At 39.0% G+C, this 14,511-nt stretch overlaps 3 protein-coding genes across 7 annotated transcripts; 2 read left to right on the top strand and 1 right to left on the bottom strand.

Annotated features, from left to right (window-relative positions):
- The first annotated feature begins 364 nt into the window (after nt 1-364).
- On the top strand, nt 365-4,964 carry FBH1 (basic helix-loop-helix (bHLH) DNA-binding superfamily protein). 5 transcript variants are annotated; one of them, XR_016064727.1, is made up of 7 exons: nt 365-937; nt 1,511-1,654; nt 1,773-1,838; nt 2,498-2,604; nt 2,843-2,987; nt 3,680-3,748; nt 4,514-4,543. XR_016064727.1 is itself a non-coding variant. In XM_011076730.3 (6 exons), the coding sequence occupies exons 1-5, from the start codon at nt 521-523 to the stop codon at nt 4,559-4,561; spliced, it is 744 nt and encodes a 247-aa protein (XP_011075032.2). In that variant the 5' UTR covers nt 368-520; the 3' UTR covers nt 4,562-4,609; nt 4,685-4,964. The 5 variants fall into 5 exon arrangements, 1 of the variants encoding a protein (XP_011075032.2); XR_016064729.1 differs by lacking the exon at nt 2,498-2,604; XR_016064728.1 differs by lacking the exon at nt 2,843-2,987.
- A 457-nt stretch (nt 4,965-5,421) lies between these two features.
- LOC105159552 (uncharacterized) lies at nt 5,422-7,243 on the bottom strand. The gene is made up of 2 exons (XM_011076657.3): nt 5,980-7,243; nt 5,422-5,874 (listed from the first exon to the last, which is right to left on the bottom strand). Exons 1-2 carry the CDS (start codon nt 7,129-7,131, stop codon nt 5,545-5,547), a joined length of 1,482 nt encoding a protein of 493 aa, XP_011074959.1. The 5' UTR covers nt 7,132-7,243; the 3' UTR covers nt 5,422-5,544.
- Nucleotides 7,244-7,591: 348 nt separating this feature from the next.
- LOC148788895 (RING-H2 finger protein ATL48-like) lies at nt 7,592-9,447 on the top strand. The gene is made up of 3 exons (XM_088878261.1): nt 7,592-7,833; nt 8,248-8,323; nt 8,956-9,447. Exons 2-3 carry the CDS (start codon nt 8,248-8,250, stop codon nt 9,114-9,116), a joined length of 237 nt encoding a protein of 78 aa, XP_088734387.1. The 5' UTR covers nt 7,592-7,833; the 3' UTR covers nt 9,117-9,447.
- Nucleotides 9,448-14,511: the final 5,064 nt, after the last annotated feature.

Raw genomic sequence — 14,511 nt, 5'->3', positions numbered from 1 at the left:
ATTTATCTTTAATTGACTTAAAATTGATTTATTGCAAGTCAAATAATTTTTTCGGACTAAACTATCCTTATAACGGTCAAGATATACTTCCTCACATGTATTAACGCGTGAAGACGTATAAGAGTAATTTGGTCATAAATATATATTTTTGACCTGCTATAAATTAATAATAAATTATTAATATTATCAAATTTGATAAATTTTAATTAATAAAAAGATTTATTTATTAAATAAAAATAAATATTAAAAATATTAAATATAATTTTTTAAATTATATAAAATTATGTATAATTAGGATTGCGGATCGTAATTATCCCTCAGTACTATATATGTCTTTTCGTCTGAAAGTGGAAACTCCGCTCCGCATTGCACAACACAAATCACCTGAAAATCCAGATAAGGAAAATATTTAAACCAATTCTCTCAACAAAGACATACATATTATATGTCTATATATATATATATTATAATTACCAAAAAAGAAGCACAAACAAAGGATTGTATTGGTTTGGTTTAGCAGATGCAACCGCCGCGTGGCAGTGGTAGTACTGAGCTGAGTCGAAGCGGCGGCGGCGGCGGACTCGCCAGATACCGATCAGCTCCCGCCACCTGGTTGGAAGCCTTACTCGAATCCGACGACGACCAATCTGAGGTCGTCTTGGATATCCCCAAACCACCCCCCAGTGCTGCTCCCTCCGACCTCGATCTAGACTTCTTGGAACCCACTAGTGCCGCCGGGTTGACCAATTTTCTCAGGCAGAACAGTTCTCCCGCTGAATTTTTGTCTCTGCTTAACGACTCCGACGGCTACTTCTCCAACCTTGGGATTCCGGCTACTTATGATTACGTTTCTTCATCTTCGCCTAAGCGCGCCCGCGAGGCTGAGGATTTGGATAAGCTTTCCCCGAAATTATCATCATCTTCCTCTACTCCGTTGGTATGTATTAGATGAATGCAATTTTAATCACAATTGTGTATTTCTTCAGCAATGAACCACCAATATTTGCTTCTGTTTTGGCGTAAACTTCCTACGTTTGTATTTAAACAGTCTGAATAACTAATATTGTGCACTAGGACAGACAAGGCTTTAATAATAATAAAAATTCTTACTTCAAACTGTACAAATTCAGATATACTCAGAGAAATTTTAAAGAAACAAGTCGACCATAAAAATTAAGGAAACGTTATGGCGTTTCTGTTTTGTGTAAAACGAAGCTAGAGAGCAAAAAGGGGAAAAATGCTACATCTTTTCGTATCATTTGTTTGATAGGATAGTGTATTTTGTCCCCTTATAGAAATTTTTATATGGCCTAAATTGAAATTATAAGCTTGGTTGGCTCTGTGATGCCTTTTTGGGATTTTTTACTGATTTCATATGGTTGTATACAATGGATATGTATTACTGCTTCATGAAACTTGGCGTCTCCATGCTGATAACTTGCTCTTGTTTGTGGTGCATATGTTTGTCCATCTTGGGTTTGTAAAATTTGTTATGTTTTTGTTGGTGAAGAAAGGAGAGAAAGATGGGCAATTACAAGGTGGAATCGGTGGATCATTGGATGCTGAAATGGAGAAGCTTTTAGGGGACTCTGTTATGTGTAGGGTTCGAGCAAAACGTGGGTGTGCTACTCATCCTCGCAGCATTGCTGAGAGGGTAATGAAGTTTTTTGTTTTTTGGTTGCTTTTGTATTTGTATCTTATATCCGGTTATTTGTGGCACTCAAACTAGGGTTAAGCCTTTCTACCAATCTCACTCCTTATTTTAATGACAGGTGCGAAGAACACGAATTAGTGACAGAATACGGAAACTACAGGAACTAGTCCCCAATATGGATAAGGTAAATTAATTACTTAAACTTGCTATATCCCATTTCACTTTGAATTTATACACTAATCATTCTGACAGAAGTAACATATGCGTCTTTAATGTATCATGAACTTCCGTCTATTTCTTTGCACATACATCCACCTTCTGATCCTAATAGTATGTATACACAATAGTCAATCATTAAAGCCTATATCATTTGATATCAGGTCCAGCAAGTGACAGTTATAACATCTTCAAGAGTTCGTTGCAATTTTAGTCCCATAGTATATGGTGTTTTGCATAATTAGTCCCATGCTTTTTATAAGAGCCAATTTTAGTCCATCACTTAACGGCGGGGTACAAGACGTGTCCACCGAAATTTTTAATGGAATGGCCACGTATGCAAATCCAGTTAGTTAAATATTGATCCCACCATTAAATTGTAGTTTTAGTCACACATTATAGGGGATTATGCTACGTTGATATCACGCTTTCCAAAATAGGCAAAAACAGTCCAATAACTCAAAACAATCTCACAAGAAATGAAAATATCCTATATATAATTCTCATGCATTAATACCCAACTTACAATATAGCAAGAAGGAAATATGTAGAATACATCCGAAATTTAGTCCCGAGTAAAATGCAAGAATTCAGAATATCTGCTATTTTTGTTTTCCTTCAAGGCAGGGCACTAATATCATCATGTTTGAATTGGAGTTATGGACAACCCTTTTATGTCATTAAACCAACAACTTCAGAAGTACTGGAAGTCAAGAAATCATCAACACCACAAAGTAAATACTACTCCTCTTTCATTGGTGTGCAATTTTGGACTCAATATTCTTGATTTTTTTTATTCAACAATAGGATTTCATCTACATGCAATTTATTCAATGTAATAATTCATGGATCAATTCCTTTACCATTCCACCTATGGGTTTGTGTTTAAAAAAACAAAAAACACAAAAAGACCACAATCAACTTGAGTCATAACCTTCTAACATGAGAGAAACCTTCTCCCTCGATTTTCAGTTCTCCAAAGAAGTCCAATTGAGCCACTTTCCAACAATAGCACATCGCCCCTGACTATTTTTCTGTTGAGGATTTCTAGCTAAGAAGAAGAAAAGCAAGAAAGGACTACTTACATGTTGACTAAAAAAAAATGGTGAGTTATGAGGTAAGTTCCTTAAAAACATATTTTGCTGAAAAATTCCCTCCATTCTTGTTGGAGTTAACGGCTTGCATGTAGCTTTTCTGTTCAAAACTTAACAATGTGATGCTTTTTGCACATATCTATTAAGTTATGGACTATTTTTTTGCTATTTGCTTAAGTGTAGGACCAATATTGCAGAACTCCCTATAATGTGGGACTAAAATTGCAATTTAATCGTGGGAGAAATATTTGATGAGCTGGATTACTTAACAGCCACGTGCACAACATGTGACCTTTCCCTAAAAAATTAATGTATTTTTCACACTAGAGTTAAGTTATGAGACTAAAAGTAACTATTATGAAAAGCATGGAATTAAATGTGCAAAACACCCTATACTATGGCACTAAAATTGCAATTAAGTTTTTCAATGTTTTCCTAATAGTTTTAGATGTGGTTAGATACAATGAAACTTATGATGGCTAATAATGTCATAATATAGAATTATTGAACCTCATTGAAACAGGTGATGCTTTGTGCAAAGCAATCATATTAATAGTATTGTTCTATCCCTTTCTACCTCTTTGTAAGAATTTGTCGTGTGCAAGCATTCTAGATCTTTATGCATTTAACATACATCCATATTGCTAATTATTGTATGCAATTCTCATGCACTTTAAAACTTTTGTGATGCAATCTTTTGCTTTGTTACATGCAGCAAACGAACACAGCAGACATGTTAGACGAAGCTGTAGCCTACGTCAAATTCCTCCAGAAACAGATCCAGGTTATTCATTTATGGTTACGAGTTCAATTTTAATCTTTCTTGTAACTGTCAAGGTTTGAATAATTATGTGTTGGCTGACTGCTTTCTCATTTCCCTACTATATTTTTATATTTGAAGAGATCTGCTATTCAACATGTTTTTGCTGAAAATATAACGAGTAAGAACAAAGAATTGATGGTTTCTAATAAAGAATCGCAATTAGAGGATTTCGCAATGAGCTTGTGTTCAACTTTAGCATACAAGAGATGTAAATGTACATCTTTACCTTCGCTCACATTGTGTATTAAAATTCAGATATGGAAGAATGCTTTCCGCAGGTTGATGGGGACAAGAAATGGCGATGATATGATATATCTTGTTGTTTGGCTAATATCATTTCTATCTTTCCCAAGAAATGACGCTGAGTCATTTGCAATCATACACAAAATTTCCCAAGGAAATCCAAATAGTATCTCCACAAAATCCCATCAAAAGGAAGCTACATATGTTTATGTGTTTATTGTCTAAAAATGAAAATAATTTTGGGTTTTTAGAACTACTGTGTATGAAACATGTCCCTTGTGTACGGCAGTGGGTACACCTGCTGTTCGCCATACATTGCTTGGCTGCTGCCAACCATAGGAGCCATAGAAACTCTAAAAAAGTGCCCCATCAAGAATTGACTCTTGACTGAGAGAAATTTGTTTCTTCTATGATTTGGCTCTTGGAAGTTACTGCTTGGTTTCGAATTTAAATTCCAATGAAAGAACCATCTGCATGCGGCAGGAACTGACTGAGCATCAGAGGAACTGCAAATGCATAATGAATGATTGAAGGGTCGATTTACTTACATATCGTGATATCATAGGCAACAACTTGACGGTAATTTTCCCAAAAACCTACCTGCAAAGGCTAATGTACTATTTCATTATTCTAATTGGTTGCTTTTGCATGCAGAACTTTGTGGGTGGAAATACTGTCTGGGTTCCAATGGCCCACCATTATCTGCTACTCCGTCTACTGCCTTCCAGTTTCTGTACTATATTTCTCGGAACTGTAAGATATTGTATGAACAAGTTCTGTGTATTAGGCACATGCACCTGCTGCTAGGAAATAATTATCTTCATCCACAATATGATGCTAGCACATCAAAGATCAGTAGAAAATCTTCTGTGGTTACCTTGGTTGTATCTTGTGGTCCTGAAAGGGGAAAATGCGTCTTCTGACCTTGTTTCTATCTCTTCTTTTCACCTTACCTCTCTCTGTCCCTCTGTTTTGGTAATTGATTCATATAGTACTTGGATTGATTAGAGCCGTGGCCTCCCTGAGATTGACAGAGTTCAAATAGAATGTCCCAAGCTTATCACCGCCAACTTTGTATTGGGCATTTGGTTGTTCATATCCACTACGATACTCGGGGCTGACTTTTTTTTAATTAGACATATCTGTCGAACTAAATTCTTGAAATCCAGAGTGAGTTTGCTGGGAGTTGGGGGGGGGGGGGGGGGGCTTCTGCGTGGGATGGCGAGTTTTCCGCACATCACTTCACCTTTTGTGATTTCGAAAATTTGATCATGGGCATCTAGATGTGGGCAGAAGAGAAAATCACGTCTGTCCAAGAAACTGCTTTAACTTGATATGGTAATACACCACATATCCTCTTGTATTTAGGTGTCCTGTGTTTGTCAAAAAAGTCTGCAGAATTATGATCACACATCCCATTGCTCACTAGAAATGAACGTTCATAATGTACAATATGCGCAGCAAGTTCGCAACATTATGCACACAAACCACATAAGATATCCCATACCCCATCCTTAACAGACGGCATGCAGGCGCTGGCCTAGGCAAACCAGGTGCCCAGTGAGCGACATGAGAGTTACAACATTGAGCAAAGACGAATAAGAATTAAGCCGCCGAAGCAGGATTTCACTCGATTTCGTCCTAATTTCAGGCTTTGCCACCGCATCATCCAGTTTTTCTTGAGTAGCTTCCTCGGTGGTAGTTGCACCACCACCAATTGGACCTCTGCCTGCTGCCGTCTCAGTGGTGGATTCCACGACTCTGCCGCTTGGTCCGGTGGCTTGGCCTTCTTTTGCCCTGCCCCTGCCTTCTTCCTTTTCTTTCTTCATTCTCTCAAACATCACCTAAAATTCAAATACAGGACAAACAATCATGTTAGTATCTCCATGCAAACAGCCCGTTATTACCAGAACCCCACTTTAGACATCTACGAAGCATAATTGACAAACCTTGGTTGCGCGAGGCTCCAAGTAGAGCAGATTCACCAAAGTCATCAGAAGCGATGCCATAAGATTGAAGGCGGCAAGGAGCATCCCCATACTAAGTGGTGAAAGTTTGATCCTCTGACTCATCAAATGTCCCAGCAACGCCGTCCCAACACTATAAGCCATGGCCTTGAAATACACGGGATATATCTTGCTCTGCACCATCGCAAACTGGTACCTGGGCAGTGACCCAGCCAGAACATAATTAGAAGCGAAGGTAACCCACAAACCCATCCCATAGGCCGCAGCAAATCCCAGCAAATGCAACACACCTGCCACGGAATCCATCCTCACCGGTAAGCCTATGTACCCCAAAACTCCGCCACCACGCTGGAAAATTCCCTTCAATCCCTTGTGCCCTTGTTTCTTCGCCCTATCTGAGGCACTTCCCACCAATTCTTGTGCTTCTTTTGCCTTTTCTTTAGCTCCCTCCATTTTCTTAAATGCTTTATCTTTCGCCTTTGTCGTGGTGTCAATCACATCATACACTCCTTCTTCAGCTCCTTGTTTCATTTCACTAGCTTTCTCCACAGCCTTGTCCTTTGCTTTGCTTGAAACTTCAGTCGCAGCATCCTTCACTTGATGGGCTTTATCAGTAACCGTATCTTTAACCTTGCCAACTGCCTCACCCACAGCCTCCTTTGTCTCTTCCTCCATGGCATAAACCTTCTCGGCCGCCTCGTGCGCCGTCTCCACCACCACCTCTTTTGCTTTTCCCATAGCACTCGCAATTTTATGTTTACACTTGCCATATGCATCGCATATGAGTTCTCTGGGCCTAAGTCTTTGATGAGTTTCTTCTCCATCTTGGCTAAGAACAGTAGAGGCTGCCTCTTTTATTTTCTCCTTGGCTTCCTCCATTTTGCCATATAATTTCTCCTCAAGATTTGCAGTATCAACTCCATCATGGGGAGGGTGAGAATCTTTGGGTGAAATAGAAACCTTGGTGTTTCCATCATCTTTTTCAAACTCAATGACGAGTCCATCTCCAGTGTTTGTGTGCCCTTGCTTCACAGCAACATCATCTTTGGAGTTGTGGTTTTCAGGGGTGGGAGTTAAAACACCCGCCCGTACAAGTGACGTGAATACAAGAAATAAAGCCAAAGCATTCATCATTCTTCTTCGTAGGTGTGAATGTTTTGATCAGAGTTTCAATTCAAATGAAACTATGAAGGGGAGTTATATGGAGATGAGCGAGAATTGTGGAGAAAGCTGGATTGGTTTGAAAGGAGTGAGGACGAGGACACAAAACCAAAGGGAGTGTCCACGTAGTTCGTAGACATGGAACACGTGGCATTGATATGTTGTTGCAGAATTCTACGTGGCAGAAGAGATCCCCTTCCTCGCTGGCCTTTTCACCTTCACTCAGAAATACCAGATACATCTCTTTAAATAAGGGATATAATTATGATTATAACATCAATAAATATTATTTATAATTTTAAAAAATAAAAAAAATATTTAATTTTAAAAAAATATCAATTTAGTTTAAAAGTTGTAGAAATAATAAATAAATAGGAAATAGCAGAGGAAGATGGATGGATACATACAGACACATTAGACTAACGACCCAAAACCAAAAGCCCAAATGCAAAGAGATGGAGCTCAAGTTCAACACTCCAATGTCCAATTGCTGCCTCCGCCCTAATTCTTTCTTCAATTATTATGTGGTTCTTATCAAACCAACGCCCTTCCTCCCTTCCTTCTTTCCTTCACTCCCATTTCCCCATTTAACACCCGTTCCTCAAACACCCACTAACCTAACCATATTTTCGTTTCTTTTCTCAATTTGGGGTCTCCAAAATTACTTTTTTCGAGGTATGGATGCGATATTTTCTATATCTATAAGCTGGAATATCAAAAGTTTTGTTATTACTTGGAGTAAATTAAGAAAGCCCGTTGATCTATACGGTTAGGACTTGCATCTGGTGTAATCTTGCAGAAACTCCATCTTCGTTTGCTAGTATAATTTGGTTTTCTTTCTGATTGCAACATAAAAGCTTTAATTTCTTTGGGACAGCCGTTATTGGAATTTGGCAATAGCTGCATTCAGCTTAAATTGTTGAATCATGTCATGTTTATTTAAAATGAATCAATTGTGGTACAAGTGATGATGCGTAGGAGATGCCTGTGAATTTTTGAATTTCTTATGCTGGAAATTTCTATCTTGGTTGGTCTTCTAGACTTGCTGTTTCCTGTAATTTTGAATTAACTAGACGTGAAATTGATTAGATGGGGGCTGTCAATTCGGAACTGGAAGAACTATTTCAGGAAAAAAAGCGTGTTAGGAATCCGCTTGTCCCCATTGGTTAGTTTCTCATCCTGTAAAGAATTACTGCTTTCCCTACTCTTTTCGTTCTGGGTATTGGGGGTTTTTCTCCCTGGTCCTTTTATTACGCTCAAATTAATGGTGGGTGGCACAACCTATGAGGGAATCATTTATAAGATTGTGATTCATCTTGCGATTATGTTTGGTAATTACTAATGCCTCAAGTACATGAAGCCATGGATCTCTGATTGGAAAGGAAGAGAGCAGGTGTTATGGGTTTAGCATAACCATGAGGGAAGCTAGGTAGTTTTAAGCGAATTTATATGTTCCCTGTGTGGAAGCCAAGGTCTTGCAGTTTCTCTTGAAAGGATTTACATAGTAAAAAGGTTAAACCATATTTCTGGGTGCAGATACCACCACTCTGGGGTGCCAATAGATGGAATGCAATTGCTAGGCCCAAGGCATTGGCTAAAGAGTTTATGGATTGCATTTTAGCTGTAGGATCCTGGACCAATCTTACAATAGTATAAAACATATAGTATGTGTCGAGATTGCCTACAATATCTTTGAGGTCAAAGTGATGACCCAATGTAACAGTAAATTCTTGTTTAGTAGTAAGTATGTGATTGTTTCTTCATCATGTATTGCCCTCAAGCATTTTTGCATGTCAGGTGCTTTTATGACGGCAGGAGTGCTTACAGCTGGTCTAATTAGTTTCAGACAGGGAAATTCTCATTTGGGTCAGAAACTAATGAGGGCTCGTGTGGTTGTGCAAGGTGCTACAGTTGCGCTAATGGTTGGAACAGCTTATTACTATGGGGAAAAATTTTGAGGGTCATCAGTGGATGGTGGTGCCGTACGAGCTGTGTCATGCCACTCATTCCTTCTCATCATGAATAATGCCTTTTCTTGTGTGTGTGTGCGCGTGCGTGTTCAGTATCTCTTTAACTTATGTTGAGTATATAGAGAGATAGGGGATGATTTGTATGTTGGTTGTATGCTTACCCAGGAGAGGAGCCATATACTTGAAACTAGATGCCAATTGCCAAACAATAAGCATCATGGAGACAGCCCATCATTCAATACGTGAATTCTTCTGTTACCCAACCCAAGATTCGTCAAGGATCAATTATAATGGTGACTGAAAAGCTGATTTTATCCAAGTTTTTGTACTTGGTTTGTGTAGGCATTATCTGTGTATTACGTGTTATGTCCGTGCATGAGGTAATAATTCAATTGGAAAACTGGAGCAAAGAACCTATTCAATTGAAGGAGAGGTGTTTGATCGGTTTAAGTAGCCTTAATTAAATTAGAGGGGTTTTCTGCTTGCTGGGGAATGCAGCAGCAACCATAATTACCAGTTCTTGTTTAGATATTATTGCCGACCATGAGGAGTTGGTTGATTCAAGAGTGGTCCACACAAAGAGCATATATAACCAAATTTGTCCCAAATCCATGTACGTATATGATCATGACCACGTACCACATGGACTTCATCTACATATCTCTTACTTTCTCTCCATTTTAATTTACTTATAATTCTCCTTGTAATTGCAATTTGGTTGTATGATTCTTGATGTGATATCATGATGATCTGTGGACGCCCTTTTTCTTTAATTGTGATGATGAAGATGCCACGCGACGCTCCTCTCCTCTCCTACCTATTTAATTAATATGATTAATATTGTAGTACATCTTATAATAATATAAACTCCTCTCCTCTTAAATTAATTACCCCCCCCCCCCCCACTTCATGCAATGTAGCTCAAAATTATTAACTGAAGATGAATATATATATTCATGATATCCTATTGATATATGTTATAATAAACGCAATATCATGCTACTGCCTGTTTTCTCTTATTGATCTCCATCATTTACCATACATATATATCCTATTATAAAGTGCATATACTTAATTTACATATATAAAAACCCACTTCTGTATATGTAACAGAATCTTACTTTTAACTGAACAATTCTATCTTAATTCATTTCCAAATCATATGCAGTTCTGTTATATATGGCCTCAAGTATTAGATATATAATAGGACATGTCTATTATCTATTAGTATTCTCCTCTCGAGTGAGAGTCCTTTCCCCTGAACGAGGGTTGCTTGTGCGCCAATCACCGCCTCTGCTCCTGATTGCTTTTGTCTAGCTCCGTCGTTCCCTCCTCGCAGATCTTGCTTCTCACCACTTCTTATCTCTCTTTTCTTTAATTCCTTGTTTACCTTTTTTTCGATTTTCTGACTTTGATTTGCTTCATTGTGGTGTATCCCCGACGTCTTCTACTGCGGCTTCTGACTTGGATCATCATTGCTTATCTCCGACTTCTCTGAATCTTGTTCCAATCCATGGATTCCGGGTTCAATCAATTGCAAACAACCCTATCACTGGCAGAGGCCGAGGAAAATGGAGTGATGATTTCTTCCAATCTCTGGTATTCTGATTCTGAAGCATATGAATTATATTTGGTGGGGCGTCTTTTGTCTCAATAACTCTTTCATGCCGATGCTCTCAAATCCACATTGATATTAAGTGGCATAGATTTCAAATTACTGGATGGAAATTGATTTTTGCTGAAGCTTAATCATATAGATCGTAACCGAGTCCAAGAAAGTTGCCCTTGGTCATTTGAAAAGAATTTGCTGGTTCTCAGTTCTATTGGCATGAACGAAAATTCGAGTGATGTGAACCTTGATTTGCAGATTTTCACATACGTGTTCGTGGATTGCCACTTAGCAAGATGTCGAAAGAAATGGTCAGTTTTATTGAAAATCACATTGGTCGAGTTATAGATGTTGACATGGATGATACTGGGCAGGTATGGGGTTCTTCATGCGGTTACGACTTCTATTGACGTCACCAAACCCCTCAAGCATGTTCTGAAATTGCATGCAACCCTGGGAGATGAACAATTACTATCTTTTGCATACGAAAAATCTACGAACGTCTTCACAGGGCTTGTGCGGACCCAATGTGGAGGAGCAAGTTTCCAAATACAATTGTTTGCCACCTCAGGGTAACCTCTTCAAACCATTCAACAATTTTGATAGAAATTGAGGCCTCTCAAGCGTAAGCATAAACCATTTCGAGCGATCTGGGCCTTGTCTGTCGATTGCGAACAGGTTGTGAAAGAAGGTTGGAACTCGTAGGATAACAGTTCACAACACCCTTTATTAGCCAAGCAACGCGGGTATGCAGCAAGATTACTAGCATGGAATCGGCAACAGGGTTCCCGCCCACTCTGTAAGTAGATTCAAACTCTTGAAGAGAACTAACTCGAATCTGATGTAGAACTATCACCACTGAAAGCAAGCAGATGGAGAGTCGAATTCAAAAGGATATGGAACAGTTATTAGCACAAGAAAAGGTGTTTTGGAAACAGAGAGCTAAAATCCATTGGCTTTGGGAGGGTGACCAAAATACCTCGTTCTTTCACAATCAAGGCAGTGCCCGTAGAAAGACGAACGCTATAAACCGGATTAAAAATGCGGAGGGTCAACGGTTGGAAACAAATGAGGACATCCAAAATCACATAGAGGCTTATTTTGGGAATATCTTTCGAACTCGAAATTCTTCGGAGGAAGAACTGGAAAAGGGGGACAGAGGAGAGTACGACGAGGATCTCTAACAGCATGCTGCAGGAGATTATGCGACCGTACACTGAAGATGAAGTATCCCAGGCGTTATCCCACATGGCCCCTTTGAAATCCCCGAGACTGGAATGTTTCCGCCTTCACTTTTTCAAAAGTATTGGCATGTTGTTCGTAAGGATGTTATCTCTAGTACTCTCATGCTTCTCAATGATATGATCTTACCCTCTGAGCTTAACCATACACACATAGTTTTGATTTCGAAATGCAAGAAACTGGAAACCCTCACCCAATTCCGCTCCATCAATCTCTGCAACGTTGCATATAAGATAGCCTCCAAAACCATAGCAAATAGATTGAAATCGATTCTGGATGCTATTATTTTCCCAAGTCAACCTGCCTCTGTACTTGGTAGACTTTTAACTGATAATGTTCTGCTCGCTTTTAAAGTAAATCACTACCTAAACACCAAAAGACGGGCCAAAAAAAGGCATATATCACTAAAATTGGACATTAGTAAGGCTTACCACAAGGTTGAGTCATAATTTCTTGAGAAAGTCTTGTTTAGGTTAGGATTACCACCCCCCCCCCCCAACCCAAATTTGTAGAGTTGGTCATGTTGTGCGTTTCTTTAGTATCTTATTCTTTTATCTTATGTGGCTCTCAATTTGGTTTTGTTACCCACCGAAGAGAGCTCCTACAAGGAACTCCATTTCCCTGTACTTATTTTTACTTTGCACAGAGGCTTTTAGTTTGTTGTAGAAAGAAGGACGAAATGGCAGATTACAGAGTGTAGCGGTATGTTGGCAAGCCCCCTGTGTTTCCCATCTCCTATTTTTCGACGATACCTTGATCTTTTGCCAAGCCACTGTTGAGGCTGCTACTTGCATTTTAGACTTTTGGAAGGACTGCAGGTCAGGAAATTAACTTTGCTAAATCCTCGGTAGTGTTCAACAGAAATACAGCAACTTCCATCAAAGACGAAATTCAAGGTGCTACTTGCGTATCCGAATGGGAAATTCCATTTGTGTTTGGAAAGACCCCCGGCTCTCACGTCCTTTCTCTTTTTGAATTCTCTCCCCTCATGGAATACATAACCCTAACATGCGGGTTAATTAGTGATCTTATCGATGCTAACACCAAGGATTGGAATCACTTACGTGTACGGGAACTTTTTTGGCAGGACGAAGCGGACGTTATCCTGACAATCCCGCTTAGCTCTAATGGAGGAGAGGACTTGTTTATTTGGCATCACACAGCCAATGGTGAGTTCTCTGTTGGTAGCGCTTATCATGTGGCTGTATCTCTTTCCTCTCAATCACAACCTTCTACCTCAACATCATGTTCCCCTATTTGGAAGACGAACATCCCGAGAAAGATTAGGTTTTCACATGGAAATTAGCTCATAATGCCTTTCCAACAGGGGTAAATAAAGAAAAAATTGATTGATGAGCTGCTGGTGTGTCCTCTTTGCCAATCCAAGGGATAGGACAACATGCATGTCTTTCTTGGCTACCCTTTTGCCCGCCAAGTTTGGTGTTTATCTCATCTTCGCTGGGCCATTGTGTCTGCTTTCTCTTCTGATTCGTGCGACTGGATTGAACATATGACCACAGAATTCACCTCAGACCTTCATCACTATCTATTGGGCTCTTTGGAGGAACAGAATATCAGACACTCATGCAACGAATCACACTCCCTCCAGGTGAGCTACTGAACTTGGACCTCAACTATCTCCTCTCCTTTTTTTTTCTTTAGGGCGGGGTAAAAGTGTAATTTCACACCTCATTTTTTTTTTTTTAAAAAAAATGAAAAGTTTCATACGAGGAGGACAAAGTAGAAAAGGCCTCATACATTGAGGGTGTATCTTATTAACCCTATATAATAAAGAAATGAAAATAGCAAGTAGCATCAACTGTCTAACTGGCAGTGGCAGACTACTAATATATGTACTTGTACACAAATGTATATATGTATTTTTTTATTATTATAATGAGAGAGAGAGAGTAGTGTGTATCAGTGTGTGGTGTTTGTTGTGAGAATTTGAGCAGCTAACAAATAAAATAAATGGAGGGGAAAAAGGGGTTGGGATGCGCCATGCCATGTGCCGCTGCATGTGAATATCAACAACAATATTGACACTGACAAATCTAGCTAACCTAACTACGTACCATGCACCCACATGATTATGATGCATATACATATATATATATATCTACACCCTACACACCTCTATCTCTATCCCTCCCTCCCTCCCAGTATTAATATTAATTACTCTCACTCCCCCCCCCCCCTCTCTCTCTCAGTGTGTCTATCAAGTTTAACAGCTGTGATTAATTAATTATGCTAATTTGTTTGTATTGTAAATAACTTAATCATTCTAATTCATATACATTGCTCCAATATTATTCCGTCTTTACAATAATAAGTAGTTGAGGATTATATTACATATATGTGGATTGTAATTAGCAATATGGCATTGATTGTAGTGATAATGTCATTTGTTATAATTATGTTTTTGATAATTAATTACATTATAACATGATGGGGCGGGCGGGGTGAATGGATGCATGTGGGCATGTTGGGTTTACTGCTACCTTACCTCCCACCAACCTCAATCATTTCATT

This window comes from Sesamum indicum, linkage group LG3 (genome assembly GCF_026168435.1).
Source record: "Sesamum indicum cultivar Baizhima isolate 11 linkage group LG3, ASM2616843v1, whole genome shotgun sequence".
In the NCBI taxonomy this organism is placed as follows: Eukaryota; Viridiplantae; Streptophyta; class Magnoliopsida; order Lamiales; family Pedaliaceae; genus Sesamum; species Sesamum indicum.
This window is presented reverse-complemented; position numbering and strand designations above follow the sequence as displayed.